General features: G+C 49.9%; 1 protein-coding gene across 1 annotated transcript; it reads left to right on the top strand.

The window, feature by feature from the left end:
* Positions 1-3230: 3230 nt before the first annotated feature.
* Positions 3231-19566, top strand: LOC144677577 (serine/threonine-protein kinase MARK2-like; the record flags this gene model as incomplete). The annotated part of the gene is made up of 10 exons (XM_078537629.1): positions 3231-3288; positions 4106-4171; positions 6390-6460; positions 7637-7693; positions 9461-9697; positions 13946-14065; positions 14619-14718; positions 14804-14916; positions 17662-17803; positions 19378-19566. Coding segments are annotated over exons 1-10 (1123 nt in total), but the record flags the coding sequence as incomplete, so codon positions are not given.
* Between the last annotated feature and the right edge of the window lie 124 nt (positions 19567-19690).

A 19690-nucleotide genomic window follows, 5' to 3' on the forward strand; every position in this document is an offset into this window, starting at 1 on the left:
GCCTGGCTCTGGAGAATTACTCCAGGCCCTCTGAATCACTATAACCGCTATGTTCAGACCATAAGACGTAGGAGCAGAAGTAGTCCATTCGGCCCATCGAGTCTGCTCTGCCATTCAATGAGATCATGACTGATCTGATAATCCTCAACTCCACTTTCCTGCCTTTTCCCATAACCCTTGATTCCCTTACTGATTAAAAATCTGTCTATCTCAGCCTTGAATATACTCAATGACCCAGCCTCTACAGCCCTCTGTGGTAAAGAATTCCACAGATTCACTACCCTCTGAGAGAAGAGATCCCTCCTCATCTCTGTTTTAAATGGGCGACCCTTACTCTGAGATTATGCCCTCTGGTCCTAGACTCTCCCACAAGGGGAAACCACCTCTCAGCATCTACCCTGTCAAGCCCCCTAAGAATCTTATATACCTCCATCCCCGGGATTAACCTAGTGAACCTTCTCTGGACTGCCTCCCGATGCCAGTATATCTTTCCCTAGATAAGGGGACCAGAACTGTTCACAGTATTGTCGGTGTGGTCTCGCTAATGCCTGCAATGTTACTTTGTGTGGATTCAAGGTGTGAATCAGGGCTATCTGGAGGATGTTTGGGCCTGGCAAACATTAACACTTACCTGAATGAAACACTGTCTGATGCCCCAGAATGAATACACTTGGTAAACTTGGTTCATGGCATGCTCTGGCATCAAGAGAGCCTGGCTGCTTTCAAAGTAACATAAACACCAGGAGTATTTTCTTACACTGACCTCACTTGGTTTGACCCATGGCACGTCAGCGCTTGGCAGCTGGACAGTGTTGTTTGTATTTATTTATAACCCCGTGGGGATGAGCTTGCACACAGCCCTTTCATCTCCATCCATCTCCTTTTCAAATTGCAGGCAGGGTGGGGAGCTTGTCTCTGGGCCAAGGTTGTTTCTGCTTTCAGTCAGCCCAGTAATCAGCCCTTGCTCTTTCCGGAGAAGCTGCAGAAGGCCCAACAATTACTTCCTTATTCCTAACTAAATGCTGCAGTTTGAAGATAAGGAGGTTCCCTTAGTAACCTGTTACATTGGTAACCCACAACCAACCAATATTACAGCTGCATGACTATGGGTGTATCCTCCCTGGGCTTGCGCTTCCAGTCAGAAACCGTGTATAATACACAAATCCCATTGGCTGTTTCATACAGCCCTTATTCTCATCCAGAAGGCTTCTTTTCCCCTGTCGGTGATCCGGATAAACATTTCTTTAAAAGCCACAAGCTTTTAAGTGGACCGCCCATAAATCCCAGTGCATTAAATCTTAGAAAAACAAACCCCACAGAGACCTTGACACTTTAGAGAGGCAGCCCGAGCCTGATTGCTATCAGTCTTCAGAGCTGCAAAATAATACTGTGGCTGGCGATGGGAGTGCAAGAACTTGGGCACTCGTACACAGCAGGTTTTAAAACCTGTTTATCGTGGCAAACAGAAGCTGAACGTTGCGAGAAAGGGGCGATTTAGTTCCCTGTTTGTGGCTGTCATTGACACTCTGTTTGGAATTCACAAAAGCCCATGTTCCTCTTCTCACTTCACTGCAAGGTCTCTAAACAAGCACCTCGTGCCTCTCCCTTTGTTGGAAAATTTAAAATTCTCATCTTTGTTTTTTTCAATCCCTCCTTGACCTCTGTGTATATCTCCTCCGGCACCATACAACCCTCCGAGATCTCTGTGTTCCTCCATTTCCAGCCTCATGAGCATCCTCCAATTTCTATGGCAGCTGTACCTTCAGCTGCCTGGGCCCTAAGCTCTGGAATTCCCTCCCTAAACTCATCTCTCTCCTCCTTTATGATCCTCCATAAAACCAATCTTTTTGACCAAGCTTTGGTCATCTGTCCTCAGACCCAGGAATAGTAGCCTAATGGACATATTACTGTATTAGTGATCCAGAGGCCTAGACTAGTTCCGAAGAAGACTCATATTGGATTCGAAACGTTAACTCTGTTTCTCTCTCCACAGATGCTGCCAAACCTGCTCAGTTTTTCCAGTACTTTCTGTATTTAGCCTAGACTAATGATCCAGATAGGAGTTCAAACCCCACCACAGCAGCTGTGGGAATGTAAATTCAGTTAATTAAATACATGTACAATAAAAAAACTAATCTCAGTTATGGTGACATGAATCTACCAGATTGCTGTAAAAATCCACTTGATTCGCTAATGCCCTTTAGGGAAGGAAATCTTGTGTCCGTAACCGGTCTGGCTTACATGTGACTTCAGGCACACAGCAATGTGGTTGACTGCCTCCTGAATTGATCCAGCAAGACACGCGGTTCTCCAAACAGTCGCTTGATGGTACAGAACTTGAATATTGCTGAAATAAAGAGAGGTGTTGCTGAAGATTTTCATCTTGCGCTCATCAAGGCAAATGCAAGAATGTGACATTTCAAACTATCACAACAATTTGTACTGCAGGAGAAAATTGTGCTGATTGGTTGGCAAGTTGACTTTGGCCGAGGTGTTGCCAAAGAGAAAGCGAAGGGGAACTCTCGACTCCCCAAGCTCCCATGTTATTTAAAAAAAGGTGCAAGGCTTGAACATGTTCCTTTTGTTTGCAGAGGACAGGCCCCTGCATATGGATGTATGTTGCTTCTACAAGTGTAAATGAGCCATGTTATCAGCTCGACTGGTTATCTTAAATTGGTTGTTAGTGTAGCTATTAGCGCACTCTGGGCAGCACTGGCTGAACAATCCTATCACAGAATCACATCCAACAGTAGACGTTTTGTTTTGGGGTTTTGCAAGTGTGGGCTGGTTGATTACAGTTTGTACTCTGCCTGTTACAGGCAACTGAAGGAACATACTGTTTGATTTGATCAGCCAATCACTGGGACGTGCGCCCTGTGTACCTGGTATCACACCAACACTGCGATTCATACACAAGGTTGCTTAATTATGTAGCGGGTAGAACGTCTTTTTAGGCTGATGGCTGAATTGCAGTGTTGGCTGAGGTTAGTTGCAGTGTCTGTACAGTGAGCTGGGCTGGGGTCAGTTTGTGCCTGTACAATCATCCATTCTAAAACTGGACATTCCCCTTACTAATGGGAAAAATTGACACAAATGAATGACAAAACCTTGACATCAGGAATAATGTTTTGTAGACAGGTAATATATGCAAATTCTTTAATATATTACAGCTACAGCAGAAGTACTGTAACTTGTCAGGTTATACTGACTGCATTTTCATTTCTCTTGTTCTGTACTAGTTGTTCCGTGAAGTACGAATAATGAAGATTCTGAATCATCCTAATATAGGTAAGTCTGTTTCTTTAACCTTACCTCCACTGCATGTAGAACTGGCAATTTCTATTGTAAAACTCCTCCTGGCCTTTCATGTCCAGTGTGAAGCATGATGTTGGACACCTCCTGGTGCAGGGCTGAGCTGTCTTTGTCCCATGCTGCCTCACCTTGTCCCTTCATGGTTCACAACCCTTGGCCTGGCTGGACCTGCGGCCCTCCATTGTTTCCAATCAGTGGATTCCAATCCCAACAATGGAGGTGTTCAGCTCGATCCAGCCCACTTCCCAACCTCAAACAGCGACTGAGCAAACCCTGAGCAGTTTGGGGAAGGGACTGGGATTATGCTAACCTTGACTGCTCATTCCTGCTCGCAGTACACAGACCAGCCTCCTGAGGGTGAGAATTGGTGGAGAGTGCTGGCCTCCAATTGATATCATCAAGGTGGAGGAATCTTCCATCAGAGAACATGAGGGACCTTGTAGCTGACACTCTCCCTAGATGCAGAGCAGGGGCAGCAGCATTGTTCCTCCCCCCTCTCATCAGGACCCCTCCCCACCCACCTCAGGAATTCTCTGGTCCCGACTGCAGGTGGGGGAGAGTTGGTTGTGTCGCTCCTTCACAATTCTCCAGTTTAATTGCCTGTTGGTTGTAACACAGGGACCTGCCTGGCAGCTCCCAAACCTGGGACCCCCCTCACCTGCAGAACCCGGCCTGAAATTCCCCAAACCCCAAACCCTCTCTTCAGGGGATTGAATCCTTCCTGTCCCACAACAGTTAATTTAGTTGGAGGGGAGACTTTAACCTGATTTATTATTCTCTTTGTGTCTTGCAGTTAAATTATTTGAAGTTATAGAAACGGAAAAAACACTGTATTTAGTAATGGAGTATGCCAGTGGGGGTGAGTATTGCAGTGATTTGTGTGTGCGTGTGTGTGAGCTGTGTTAGTCACTGCTGCAGAATGTGCTCCCAGTGTTGTCACCAGGCTTGGTTTGAGTGTTGCCAACAATAGGATGGAAAGTATGCAGTGTGATGTGGTTAATATGTGACACACTTAATTCATCACTCTGAGATTGGATAGCAGTCCCTGGGATGATACCCACTGTGACAAGTCTCTTAGCATCGCGACTTCACCCTGTCGTACAGCTCAGTGCTGTGTCCAGACCCAGCCGAAGGACAATGTTCAAGGAAAGGCCACCTTACCACTGCCTTTTGATGGACAACTCCTCATTTACCACTTTCCCCTTCTCCTTCAAATACCACCCCCCAAATCTCTTGGGAGAGGCTACACGTCAAGAGCTCTCTAATTGTACAGAGTTCCCACTGAACCCTTCTCTGGATTGACGAAGCTGTTCTGCTGTGATCACCTCACAGTCTGGCGGCATTAGCACATGAGCTGTAATTACCCTGCTCAATGCTTTCCATTCACGCAAACCTAATAACATTTCACCCTTCATATCTGCCTCCTCCCCTTATTACTCCATTAAAATCCTGGTGGGAACACTGGCTCCAATATTTTTACTATATTGCAGACTGGTTCATTTCTGAGTTATGAATTACAGGGAGTGTAATACAGGTATGGTGGCCCAAATCGACACCCTTGGGAATGAGACAGTGCTGGATTTTGGATTTCCCTGGATTTTGGATATCCAGCCTGGTGTAACCCTGCTGTTATCACGCAGTAGGTTCAGGCACAGGGTTCAATATATCAGGTTTCCATCCAGTTCTCTTACAATATCTATCTTGGGCTGGCAGTTTGTGCCTGACTTTTAACAGTTTGAGGGTGAGTTGCCAGTCAGAGTCAGAGGGAGTAAGCAATGGGAAGCTCGTCGGGCTTGACCTACACAGTTCCTGACCAGCGCACCTTTTCAAAAATGCCTGGTTACTCCAATTGCTCTCCTCGTATTGATTTCCAGTTTTTTTTGTGGACTTTATCTGGGCAAGCGTTTTACAAGCAGATAAAAAACCAGTGTGCAATAGCTCAAACAGTAAAGCTCTCTACTACAGAATCGTCTGCTTTTCATACACTGAGAGGTTTCGGACAGCCAGCATTGAGGCGATCTACCTGTCACACATTTTCTACTGATCCTGTTTATCGTGTAAACTGTTGGATTGACAGGGAGTGTGCTGCCTGTGCTGACGCAGGCTTCAGGGCACAATTGGCTATAGTGTGGTCATTGTACCAGATGCTGAGAGGCAGTTTCCCCCTGGCTGGGGATCCTGTAGCGAGGCTCAATCTCAGGAAGCCCTGACCATGTGGGACTGAGATGATGAGAAATTTCTTCACTCAGAGGGAACACTGTCCGGGCTGCGGGGGGAGAGTCTCAGTGAGCACTGTCCGGGGGGAGAGTCTCGGTGAGCACTGTCCGGGGTGAGAGTCTCGGTGAGCACTGTCCAGGGCGGGGGGAGAGTCTCGGTGAGCAGTGTCCGGGGGGAGAGTCTCAGTGAGCACTGTCCGGGACGGGGGGAGAGTCTCGGTGAGCACTGTCCGGGGCGGGGGGAGAGTCTTGGTGAGCACTGTCCGGGGCGGGGGGAGAGTCTCGGTGAGCAGTGTCCGGGGGGAGAGTCTCAGTGAGCACTGTCCGGGGGGAGAGTCTCGATGAGCACTGTCCGGGGCGGGGGGAGAGTCTCGGTGAACACTGTCCGGGGGGAGAGTCTCAGTGAGCACTGTCCGGGGGGAGAGTCTCGATGAGCATTGTCCGGGGCGGGGGGAGAGTCTCGGTGAGCAGTGTCCAGGGGGAGAGTCTCGGTGAGCAGTGTCCTGGGGGAGAGTCTCGGTGAGCAGTGTCCGGGGGGAGAGTCTCGGTGAGCCGTGCCCAGGGGGAGAGTCTCAGTGAGCAGTGTCCGGGGGGAGAGTCTCAGTGAACACTGTCCGGGGGGAGAGTCTCGATGAGCACTGTCCGGGGCGGGGAGAGAGTCTCGGTGAACACTGTTCGGGGGGAGAGTCTCGGTGAACACTATCCGGGGCAGGGGGTGTGTGCAATGAGAGGGCTGGGTATTTGCTGTCTCTCTGTGCTGTGGCACTGTGCTGTCACTCTACCAGCTGCCTGTTGTCAGTCTCTGTCGTCTCCTCCTTGTGGTTTATTTCTGTCTGAAGCCCTGTTTCTGTCCTCCTGCAGGGGAAGTCTTCGATTACTTAGTTGCACATGGAAGAATGAAAGAAAAAGAAGCAAGGGCAAAATTTAGACAGGTCAGTGCCGACCGAGAAAATCAACTCTGCTCTGTTTCGTCACACTGAGTTTCTGTCAGTCTGTGTGCTGCGTCGTTTTATCAGTGCTTCCCACTCTCCATTCTCCTCATCTGCCAGAACTCCAATACAGCAGCTTTCCTCCCCACTGTGGCCCCTTCCCTACCCCTACCCCCACCCCAAACCAGGGGGCCCTTTCCCTCCACCCTCTCTCTGTCTCCCCCATCGCCTCTCTTCTCCACACCCCTCCCCCCCCCCTCTCTTCTCCACACCCCTCCCCTCTCTCTCCACTGCCCCAGCCAGGGCTCTTTCCCTCCTCCCTTTCTCTCCATCTCCCTCAATGGCCCCTACCCTGCCTCCAACCCCCAGGGCCCTTTCTGCCCCTCTGCTCCTCCATCCTCTTTCCCGCCCTCTGCTTCCCCGAAGCCCCTGGGCCCCTTCCCATTGGTCTCCGCTGCCTTCCTCTCCCCACCCCCACCCTCTCCATTCCTGCCGTTTCCTCTCCCAGGCCCCTCTCTAACCTGACTTTGTATTAAGTTGTGGGGCAGAGGGCAGGGCAGGTGTTGGTAAATAGGAGCTGGGACCCTAGCTCATGTCCCCTGACCCATGGGTACTGAGGCCAGTAGCTGCCCTCATTGAGCTCAGCACAGGGCGAGGATCAATTGTGGGACCACCCTGGACAATCTGGCTCATTACCACATCATTTGCCCACTGGGTTATAGCAGACACTACAATATATTTCCATACCCACCTGTACATTAAATATTAAAAAGCTTGTATCTTCACAAACCTTACTGAAAACTTTGAGTTCTGCTCATCGTCAACAGACCCCATTGTAAACTGCCTTGCTAACATTTCCCATTTAATTCTCCTATGTAAACTGTCACAGTGCAGTTACAGCCTCTGGCCACAAGGTCAGTTTGCCACCACTTCAGTTACACTTGGTGATGTCCTCAGTAGTTTCCAAATGGAATTGGTTGTGTTTTGCTGTGGGTTCCTGAGGGTTTCAGTAATAATACTGACTGCCCCACCCTCCACCCAAGTTGTTAGGATGTATGTGAAGTCACAGATATTTAAATTAACCTCGGACGGGGTGTGGTATAATGTGGTTTGGGAATCTGAGCAAGGACCTAATTGTTATTCAGCTGTCACAATATTTCTCCTGCTTGTGTTTTCTAGATAGTATCTGCTGTGCAGTACTGTCACCAAAAGTGCATTGTTCATAGGGATCTGAAGGTAAGGGCCATTCTGTCTGTTTCTCAGATTGACAGTCCACCCACTGCGATACACAGCGATCTTGGGCTTTGCCGATTGATTATTTATTCATTATTTGTTCAGTACAGTATTTGTTCAATACTTGTCCTTAATATTGTGCCTCATTTTATTGACACCTCTGAAGCTCTGTAGAGTTGATTGTTTTTGGAGTGCGTTGCTTGTTATGTGAGTGAGTTAGTGTAGCCCGTTTTGTCGTGTGCTAGGGGACTTAGTATAAGGGCAGCGGCGCCCCTGAAGTGGGTTGGACTCTGCAGATACTGTGCTCCCTTCCTCTGAATGGATTGTTGGTCTTTATCTCGAGGGGTCTGGAACACAAAGGGGTGGAAGTTATGCTCCAGTTGTATGAAACTCCGCCCAGATCCTACCTGGAGTAACTGTGTTCAGTCCTGAGCACCAGGAAGGAGATGTCAGCCCTGGAGGGGGTGCAGTGCAGATTCAGCAGGATGGTACCAGCGCTGAAAGGATTGTGAGGCTGTGCAGGCAATACTTACATTCCGAGTGTGGAAGATTAAAGGGTGATCTCATCAAGATGTTTGAAATGATTAAAGGTTTTGACCGGATAGATAGAGAGGAACCATGCTCTGGTGGGAGAGTCCAGGACAAAGGGGCATAATCTTAAAATGGGAGCCAGGCTGTTCAGGGGTGATGTCAGGAAGCACTTGTTCACGCACAGGGGGAGTGGAAACCTCGCGAATGCTCGAGGCTGAATGGCCCCCTGTTCCTGACATAGCCAGTGTAAAGGATCTAAAAGCCCCTGTCTGCACTGACACTGGAAATAAATGAATGAATCAGGTTTAAAATCAAAAAACTGCAGATGCTGGAAATCCGAAACAAAAATAAAAATAGCTGGAAAAACTCAGCAGGTCTGGCAGCATCGGCGGAGAGGAACACAGTTAACCTTTCAACTCCGTATGGCTCAGGTTTCAAGTTGTTTTGACCAACTGGTTTGTGAGAAAGGTGGTTATTATAGGCTGGTTGTACTGTGTTTAGACAGAGGGTTTGGTATTGCAGATGCTTGCTCACTGGCACTGGGGGCAGGGGTAGTGTTCATCTAGTTTTGCCAAACCCTGTGGGCTTCAAGCTGATGGTGTTGATTGAACCAAAACAGCTTAAATGGAGTTGAGCCTGGGTGATATCGGCTTCCCCCGATACCAGTCACCAGCAACAGACCTGTCGTGGAAGCTTGCTATCATTCAGTAACTCCTTGGGAAGCAGAGAGGGGTGTGAGAGGAAGGGAAGCCTTGAGACAGTCAGGGTCACCAGTGAGCTAGGGGGCTTAGACTTGTTGGGTCAAATGATGGCAGCTGCCTTAACACTGCAGCTTGTCCAGGAATGTGATCGAGGGGCACGAGAAGTAGAGCAGTGGATAGGATCGTCTCCCGAGCCTTGGCACTGAGGTGATGGACTGCAGTGGCCTGTCCTAGTCCTGAGGTTAGGAGTGTGGAATGCCACTGAGGAAGATCAAGGGGGGTTTGACACCAAACCTGGGTTTTTAAATCTGAAGGAAAGGCAGGCTAAGGGCTGGAGAGTCCTTTATGCCTCTGAGGCTCTGAATTAGAGGAAAGCGCTGGTGGTCTGTTTGAACCTTGCAAGTACTCACTGCTCACTGCGTTACTGTTGTCACCTTTCTTACTGACCTCACAAATGCGTTAACCCTTTTGAGCTTTGTGTTTTCTCCGATGGGTTTGCTGTAAAGCCCATTTTAATTCATGTCTTTTCCCCATCCAGGCTGAGAACCTGCTGTTAGACGGAGATATGCACATAAAAATAGCGGACTTTGGCTTCAGTAACGAGTTCACACTGGGTAATAAATTAGATACGTTCTGTGGGAGTCCCCCTTATGCTGCTCCAGAGCTCTTCCAGGGGAAGAAATACGATGGACCAGAGGTGGACGTTTGGAGTCTTGGTGTGATCCTCTACACACTCGTGAGCGGCTCACTGCCCTTTGACGGACAGAACTTAAAGGTACTTGGACAGGCTGTTTTGAAACGAAAGTAGTATACAGGATCCTTCTCTGTATAGAGGCTTAGACTACAAAACCAAGGAAGTGCCTTTTGAGCACTTGGCACGTCATAACATTCAAGGCTATGGGCCAAGTGCTGGTAAATGGGGTTAGGTAGGTAGGTCAGGTGTTTCTCACGTGTCGGTGCAGACTTGATGGGCCGAAGGGCCTCTTCTGCACTGTGTGATTCTGTGCTGCTGAACTTCTATACAACACTGGTTAGGCCCCAGCTGGAGCACTGTGTCCATTACTGGGACAAGACATAGGAGATGGTGCTGGAGAGATTTGCTGGAATTGGGCCAGGAATGAAGGACATCAGACTGGAGAAACTGGGGATGTTCTCCTTAAAGCCGAGGAATGTGATTTGATAAAAGTCTTCAAAATCCCGAGTGGGTTTTGATAGAGTAAACAAGAACGAGCAGAGGGGGAGATGAGGAGAATGTTTTTTTGACACAGCGAGTTGTTGTGATCTGGAAGGCGCTGCCTGAAAGGGCGGTGGAAGCAGATTCAATAGGATTTAAAAGGGGCATTGGATAAATACTCGAAAAGGAGAAATTTACAGGGCCATGGGGCAAGAATAGCAATGTGACTGACTCTTAAATGCCCCCTGAACAAGGGCAATTAGGGATGGGTAATAAATGCTGGCCCAGCCAGTGACACCCACACCCCATGAACGAATTAAATAAAAGAATTAAATAGTGGGAGAGTGGGATTAATTAGACAGACCTGTCAAAGAATTGTAAGCAACAGGATGGATTGAATATCACTTTATAATCCTCCAAGAGCCCATTCAACTGAGCACCTCCTGAGCCAAGGTGATGTGTCCCTGCCCTTTCAGTAAATGCACTACCAAGAAAGCGCTCTCTGCAAATCCTGACAGACTTGAAAGTCTGGTTTACTTTTCACCCCAGCTCTGCTGGCACTTTTAGGTTACTGTCTACTGCTCCCAGAGAGCTATACAGCGCCACTTTTCCTGGCACGCCTCGCTTTGTTCACCCTGTCATGGGTTGGTGTAACAGCAGAGCTGGCTATTCCAGCCCAGCTTGGAACCTCACAGCAAAGCTAGATGTGGAGCCGTTGGTACATAGATTAAATGCGCTTGCTGCAGTCTCACAACCGAAAATTGTACAGCCACAAATCATCACGGCTTCCTGTGCCTGCTAGAGCCAGTGTTTCTGCTCCACGCGAGACTCCCCCACCCTACTTCATCACCCCCTATCCTTCCACACCAGCCTTCCCCCACCCTACTTCATCACCCCCTATCCTTCCACACCAGCCTTCCCCCACCCTACTTCATCTCCCCCTATCCTTCCACACCAGCCTTCCCCCACCCTACTTCATCTCCCCCTATCCTTCCACACCAGCCTTCCCCCACCCTACTTCATCACCCCCTATCCTTCCACACCAGCCTTCCCTCACCCTACTTCATCACCCCCTATCCTTCCACAGGATCCTTCCCCCACCCTACTTCATCTCCCCCTATCCCTCTACACCAGCCTTCCCCCACCCTACTTCATCTCCCCCTATCCCTGTACACCAGCCTTCCCTCACCCTACTTCATCACCCCCTATCCTTCCACACCAGCCTTCCCCCACCCTACTTCATCTCCCCCTATCCTTCCACACCAGCCTTCCCCCACCCTACTTCATCACCCCCTATCCTTCCACACCAGCCTTCCCCCACCCTACTTCATCTCCCCCTATCCTTCCACACCAGCCTTCCCCCACCCTACTTCATCTCCCCCTATCCTTCCACACCAGCCTTCCCCCACCCTACTTCATCACCCCCTATCCTTCCACACCAGCCTTCCCCCACCCTACTTCATCACCCCCTATCCTTCCACACCAGCCTTCTCTCACCCTACTTCATCACCCCCTATCCTTCCACACCAGCCTTCCCCCACCCTACTTCATCACCCCCTATCCTTCCACACCAGCCTTCCCCCACCCTACTTCATCACCCCCTATCCTTCCACACCAGCCTTCCCTCACCCTACTTCATCACCCCCTATCCTTCCACAGGATCCTTCCCCCACCCTACTTCATCTCCCCCTATCCCTCTACACCAGCCTTCCCCCACCCTACTTCATCTCCCCCTATCCCTGTACACCAGCCTTCCCTCACCCTACTTCATCACCCCCTATCCTTCCACACCAGCCTTCCCTCACCCTACTTCATCTCCCCCTATCCTTCCACACCAGCCTTCCCCCACCCTACTTCATCACCCCCTATCCCTCTACACCAGCCTTCCCCCACCCTACTTCATCACCCCCTATCCTTCCACACCAGCTTTCCCCCACCCTACTTCATCTCCCCCTATCCTTCCACACCAGCCTTCCCTCACCCTACTTCATCTCCCCCTATCCCTGTACACCAGCCTTCCCTCACCCTACTTCATCTCCCCCTATCCCTGTACACCAGCCTTCCCCCACCCTACTTCATCTCCCCCTATCCTTCTACACCAGCCTTCCCCCACCCTACTTCATCACCCCCTATCCTTCCACACCAGCCTTCCCCCACCCTACTTCATCACCCCCTATCCTTCCATTTCTTTCTCCTGGTGTGTTTATCCAGCTGCTCCCTTGAATGTATCCAAACTATTCAACTGAACCACTCCCTGTAGGAGTGAGTTCCACATTCTCACCCTTTTCTCCTGAATTCCCCAGTGGATTTATGAGTGACTATCTTATATTGATGGCCCCTAGTTCTGGCCTCCCCCACAAGTGGAAACATCTTCTCTACGTCGACCCTTTCGAAACCCCCTTCATCATTTTAAAGACCTTGATCAGGTCACCCCTCAGCCTTCTCTTTTCCAGAGAAAAGAGCCCCAGCCTGTTCGATCTTTCCCGATGGGTTAAACCTCTGCGTTCTAGCATTGTCCTTGCGAATCTCTTTGTGCCTTCTCTTGAGCCTCTTTATGTAATTTAGATTGTAGTGAAAGTGTTATCCCACTCCCCAGACTCTCTACCCATACCCCTGCAAGATTTGTCTCTTCAAGCATTCATTCAATTGTTGCCTGAAAATTGCAGTTGAACTGTTTCCCTCCCCTGGAACAGCAGAGGAGCAGTTTATAGCTGCAGTGGAGGAGTGTAGGGTGCCCCTCCGCCTTTCTGCATTAAGATGGACCAAATGACCTCCATCATGGCCTGATTGTTTCTGAGGGTTGTATTTGTGGGAGGCTGAAGCTGTTAATGTAACAGTCAGTGCGATTTCCTTTTCTTTTCCAGTTAACACTTGTTGGAGAGGGAGGTTGCAGTATGAGGGGGTGTGGGGCATGGCTGTGTGTGTGTGTGTGTGGGAGTGTGACCAATGATGAATTCCTTTTCATTTGATTATAATTAGCAAGTGGAGATGGACTCGGTCAGAGTGAGTTGTAACAGAAAGAGGCTGTCATTTACCTGCTGCCTTCCAAGTGCTTCAAACATGATGTGTTAAAGTGGAGCAAGCGTTTGTGCAGGCAGACATGACCAGCATTTTTTTGTTTAGCAAAATCCCAGAAATAGTAACGGGCCGGTTTTATTTTTGTGAGATGTTGGCCAAGGGCACTGCAAAAGGATTCCCTCCTTATCTGTTCACACTCGCTCCCACAGAGCTGCAGCCCTCCCCTCCCCCGGTTGAACTGCAGCCACAGGGAGCAGTTTGTTGCATTGATCTGACCAATCCCAATGTGGGATACGACTCCCTCATCGTACCCGTGTAGTGTGAGGTCTCACCACCTCCCCTATTGTCATGTTTACTCACCCTGTCGGGCAGAAAGGTAAAATGATTGTATTTACGTAGCAACTTTCACATCCTCAGGGCACCCAAGGCACTTTCCATACAGCCAATTACATTTCAAGTGCGGTGGCTTGTTAGGTGGGCAAACACAGCAGCCAATATATGCACAGCAAGATCCCACAAAGACCAAGTGAGGGAATGGATCAGTTTTTCAGTTCTGGAGGAATTTGGTTAGGACGTGGGGGGGAAGACATGATTCCATTCTTTCAGCAAATAGTTTTGCCATCAGAAGTATAATTGCAGCTTAATGTACTTGGCCCTGTGTTACGCTGGTGTAAAGCTGTGCATTTGGTGTGTAACATATTTGACTGATGATGAAGAGACTGCCTCTCAGTGTTTGATTTGGGGTGAATGGTGGGTGGCTGGGTAAAGTCCAATTCATGTTGAAGCCACACTTGTTTCAATGAGTTTTCCCACTTTCTCCCTTTCCGTCAGGAACTCCGAGAGAGAGTGCTGCGAGGCAAGTACCGAATCCCCTTTTACATGTCCACAGACTGTGAAAACTTACTGAAGAAATTCCTGGTACTAAATCCTGCCAAGCGAGGCAGCTTAGAGGTGAGTTAGAGCACATCTGTGTCGTGCCTCGTCAAGTCGTGCAGGCTTTAATCATACAATGAGTTGCTTTTGTGATGCGGGACAATGTAGATCCCCCCCACCCCAACCGACGGTGTGGCTGCTTCATCGCGCGGGTCAGGCACTGGCACGCTTGCCTGACATCCCCCCTCACACATTTCCCCCTATGGGTTGTGGTCCAGTGATCGGGAGGGGGTGCCCATGGTCACTCTCACTTTGGCCCTTCTTCCAGCCCCCCCCACCGAATCCCACCCCAATCTGAGTATCTCAGCTTCATGAATTTGGCACAGGCGAAGGCTGTGGGATTTCTGTTGCTCACAAGCGTACTTTACATAGGTTATGCAGCACAGAAACAGGCTGCTCTTGGGATCTTGCTGTGCACAAATCAGTTGCTGTGTTTCCTCCATCACAGTGACCCATCCTTCAAAGTGCATCATTGGCTGTGAAGTGCTTTGGGACGTCCTGAGGTGGTGAAAAGATGTACATCAATACAATTCTTTCTTCCTTTATTGACCTCAATTGTTGTATTGATTAGCAAATAATGAAAGATCGCTGGATGAATGTTGGTCATGAGGACGATGAGCTGAAGCCCTACATAGACCCGGAGCCAGACTACAAGGATCCCCGGAGAACAGGTCTGTTTTCTCTCAACTATCCATTCCTCTGTTACTGGCACTTGACAGCCCTTCGGGTTTTAACAGTGTATTCCCTTTGCTTCAGAGCTCATGGTTAATATGGGATACTCCCGGGAGGAGATCACTGACTCTTTGGTGAACCAGAAGTACAACGAAGTCATGGCAACGTATCTACTACTGGGCTGGAAGACCTCTGAGGTAACTGAAAGCTGAGAATGAAGTGATAATCGCCGACCCTGCAGTTTCCATTGCACTTCTCTCTCCCCAAATCTCCCCTCTCCGACACACCCAGACTGGATTCTACTGTTATATCGTGCTGTCGGTGTTAGAATCTGGTTATACCGTGCTGTCGGTGTTAGAATCTGGTTATACCGTGCTGTCGGGGTTAGAATCTGGTTATACCGTGCTGTCGGTGTTAGAATCTGGTTATACCGTGCTGTCGGTGTTAGAATCTGGTTATACCGTGCTGTCGGTGTTAGAATCTGGTTATACCGTGCTGTCGGGGTTAGAATCTGGTTATACCGTGCTGTCGGTGTTAGAATCTGGTTATACTGCGCTGTCGGTGTTAGAATCTGGTTCTACCGTGCTGTCGGTGTTAGAATCTGGTTCTACCGTGCTGTCGGTGTTAGAATTTGGTTATACCGTGCTGTCGGTGTTAGAATCTGGTTCTACCGTGCTGTCAGGGTTAGAATCTGGTTATACCGTGCTGTCGGTGTTAGAATCTGGTTATACCGTGCTGTCGGTGTTAGGATCTGGTTCTACCGTGCTGTCGGTGTTAGAATCTGGTTATACCGTGCTGTCGGTGTTAAAATCTGGTTCTACCGCGCTGTCGGTGTTAGAATCTGGTTCTACCGTGTTGTCGGTGTTAGAATCTGGTTCTGCCGTGCTGTCAGGGTTAGAATCTGGTTCTACCGTGCTGTCGGTGTTAGAATCTGGTTCTACCGTGCTGTCGGTGTTAGAATCTGGTTCTACATTGCTGTCAGGGTTAGAATCTGGTTCCACCGTGCTGTCGGTGTTAGAATCTGGTTCTACCGTGCTGTCGGTGTTAGCATTTGGTTATACCGCGCTGTCGGTGTTAGAATTTGGTTATACCATGCTGTCGGTGTTAGAATCTGGTTCTACCGTGCTGTCGGTATTAGAATCTGGTTCTACCGTGCTGTCAGGGTTAGAATCTGGTTCTACCGTGCTGTCGGTGTTAGAATTTGGTTATACCATGCTGTCAGGGTTAGAATCTGGTTATACCGTGCTGTCAGGGTTAGAATCTGGTTATACCGTGCTGTCGGTGTTAGATTCTGGTTCTACCGTGCTGTCGGTGTTAGATTCTGGTTCTACCGTGCTGTCGGTGTTGGGGTCTGGTTCTACCGTGCAGTCGGTGTTGGGGTCTGGTTCTACCGTGCAGTCGGTGTTGGGGTCTGTTTATACCGTGCTGTCGGTGTTAGAATTTGGTTATACCGTGCTGTCGGTGTTAGATTCTGGTTCTACCGTGCAGTCGGTGTTAGAATCTGATTATACCGTGCTGTCGGTGTTGGGGTCTGGTTATACCGTGCTGTCGGTGTTGAAATCTGGTTATACCGTGTTGTCGGTGTTAGAATCTGGTTATACCGTGCTGTCGGTGTTGGGGTCTGGTTATACCGTGCTGTTGGTGTTAGAGTCTGGTTATACCGTGCTGTCGGTGTTGGGGTCTGGTTATACCGTGCTGTCGGTGTTGGGGTCTGGTTATACCGTGCTGTCGGTGTTGGGGTCTGGTTATACCGTGCTGTCGGTGCTGGGGACTGGTTATACCGTGCTGTCGGTGTTGGGGTCTGGTTATACCGTGCTGTCGGTGCTGGGGTCTGGTTATACCGTGTTCTCGGTGTTGTGGTCTGGTTATACCGTGCTGTCGGTGTTGGGGTCTGGTTATACCGTGCTGTCGGTGCTGGGGTCTGGTTATACCGTGCTGTCGGTGCTGGGGTCTGGTTATACCATGCTGTCGGTGTTGGGGTCTGGTTATACCGTGCTGTCGGTGCTGGGGTCTGGTTATACCGTGTTCTCGGTGTTGTGGTCTGGTTATACCGTGCTGTCGGTGTTGGGGTCTGGTTATACCGTGCTGTCGGTGTTGGGGTCTGGTTATACCGTGCTGTCGGTGCTGGGGTCTGGTTATACCGTGCTGTCGGTGCTGGGGTCTGGTTATACCGTGCTGTCGGTGTTGGGGTCTGGTTATACCGTGCTGTCGGTGCTGGGGTCTGGTTATACCGTGCTGTCGGTGTTGGGGTCTGGTTATACCGTGCTGTCGGTGTTGGGGTCCGGTTATACCGTGCTGTCGGTGTTGGGGCCTGGTTATACCGTGCTGTCGGAGTTGTGGTCTGGTTATACCGTGTTGTCGGTGTTGGGGTCTGGTTATACCGTGTTGTCGGTGCTGGGGTCTGGTTATACCGTGCTGTCGGTGCTGGGGTCTGGTTATACCGTGCTGTCGGTGTTGGGGTCTGGTTATACCGTGCTGTCGGTGCTGGGGACTGGTTATACCGTGCTGTCGGTGCTGGGGCCTGGTTATACCGTGCTGTCGGTGTTGGGGTCTGGTTATACCGTGCTGTCGGTGTTGGGGTCTGGTTATACCGTGCTGTCGGTGTTGGGGTCTGGTTATACCGTGCTGTCGGTGCTGGGGCCTGGTTATACCGTGCTGTCGGTGTTGGGGTCTGGTTATACCGTGCTGTCGGTGCTGGGGTCTGGTTATACCGTGCTGTCGGTGTTGGGGTCTGGTTATACCGTGCTGTCGGTGTTGGGGTCTGGTTATACCGTGCTGTCGGTGCTGGGGTCTGGTTATACCGTGCTGTCGGTGTTGGGGTCTGGTTATACCGTGCTGTCGGTGCTGGGGTCTGGTTATAGAATACTGTTGGTGTTGTTTTGTGCCAAATGTTCCTGCCACGTTTCTAAGAATATTTGTTTTGTCTTGTGTTTGGCCAACAGTTGGATGCAGATTCTGTGTCCAGCAGCAACTTGTGCCTGAAGCCACGCTCTGACCACACGAACAGTAACGCACAGTCACCCTCCAACAAGGTACAGCGAAGTGTTTCAGCCAGTCAGAGACCACGCCGGCTCAGTGACCAAGGTAGGTTCACAGACTCGCTTTCCCTGCCCAGGGATAAGTATGTTCTAATGGGGATGATTCGAGAGCAAAAACAGGTTCTTCACCATGATTGATGGAGTTCACCACCCCTGTCACTCATCCATGTGGGGCAATCTCAAAATCTCACCCTGAATACTGCACAAAGTTCATGATACTACCTGGCGTAGACATTCTTTGCTCTGTATCTAACTCCGTGCTGTACCTGTCCTGGGAGTGTTTGATGGGGACGGTGGAGAGGGAGATTTACTCTCTATCTAACCCCGTGCTGTACCTGTCCTGGGAGTGTTTGATGGGGACAGTGTAGAGGGAGCTTTACTCTGTATCTAACCCCGTGCTGTACCTGTCCTGGGAGTGTTTGATGGGGACGGTGTAGAGGGAGCTTTACTCTGTATCTAACCCCGTGCTGTACCTGTCCTGGGAGTGTTTGATGGGGACAGTGTAGAGGGAGCTTTACTCTGTATCTAACCCCGTGCTGTACCTGTCCTGCGAGTGTTTGATGGGGACGGTGGAGAGGGAGCTTTACTCTGTATCTAACCCCGTGCTGTACCTGTCCTGGGAGTGTTTGATGGGGACAGTGTAGAGGGAGCTTTACTCTGTATCTAACCCCGTGCTGTACCTGTCCTGGGAGTGTTTGATGGGGGCAGTGTAGAGGGAGCTTTACTCTGTATCTAACACCGTGCTGTACCTGCCCTGGGAGTGTTTGATGTGGACAGTGTAGAGAGAGCTTTACTCTGTATCTAACCCCGTGCTGTACCTGTCCTGGGAGTGTTTGATGTGGACAGTGTAGAGGGAGCTTTACTCTGAATCTACCTGTCCTGGGTGTGTTTGATGGGGACAGTGTAGAGGGAGCTTTACTCTCTATCTAACCCCGTGCTGTACCTGTCCTGGGAGTGTTTGATGGGGACAGTGTAGAGGGAGCTTTACTCTGTATCTAACCCCGTGCTGTACCTGTCCTGGGAGTGTTTGATGGGGGCAGTGTAGAGGGAGCTTTACTCTGTATCTAACCCCGTGCTGTACCTGTCCTGGGAGTGTTTGATGGGGACAGTGTAGAGGGAGCTTTACTCTGTATCTAACCCCGTGCTGTACCTGTCCTGGGAGTGTTTGATGGGGACAGTGTAGAGGGAGCTTTACTCTGTATCTAACCCCGTGCTGTACCTGTCCTGGGAGTGTTTGATGGGGGCAGTGTATAGGGAGATTTACTCTGTATCTAACCCCGTGCTGTACCAGTCCTGGGAGTGTTTGATGGAGACGGTGTAGAGGGAGCTTTACTCTGTAACTGACTAATGCTGGTCCCAGGCCATGCATGGGGATAGCAGTTCTCATCCCTGAAGCTTTTCATAATCATTGGCACAAACCCAAAAGTTCATAGATTTCTTGAATTCAGGTAGGATTTGAACCCTCAGTCTCTGGGAAACAGGATGCAGGAGGCAGTAATTTGATCCCTCGAGCGATTTGCACTCTGAAATAAGGCTGGTTTTTGACTCGAGTCCCTGCTGAAGGTTGTTGACATTCACATTACATTTCGGTAAACCGTGACTGTTTTATCTTTGCTACAGCTGGTCCCACCAACCCCAGCACCAACTCCTACTCCAAGAGGAACCAGGCAAACAGTACTGACTCCAAACACCAGGAGGATGAGAAAGATAGCTCCCGACGATCCAGCAGCAATGTGAAAGTGCCGGCAAGTCCACACACTGGCTCGGACAGGAAGAAAACCAGCACACCATCCACTTTGGTGAGTGTTGGTACAGAAACACTGAGCCCCAGGATGGCCTCTGCCAGCAGCCTCGCTGCTGTCTCACTCTCACTGCCCTTCAATGTGTTGTTTAAATGTGTATGTTTTCTTTGTCCCCTTACAGAACAGCGCCC

The sequence above is a fragment of the Cetorhinus maximus genome, unplaced genomic scaffold (assembly GCF_964194155.1).
Source record: "Cetorhinus maximus unplaced genomic scaffold, sCetMax3.hap1.1 HAP1_SCAFFOLD_2696, whole genome shotgun sequence".
In the NCBI taxonomy this organism is placed as follows: Eukaryota; Metazoa; Chordata; class Chondrichthyes; order Lamniformes; family Cetorhinidae; genus Cetorhinus; species Cetorhinus maximus.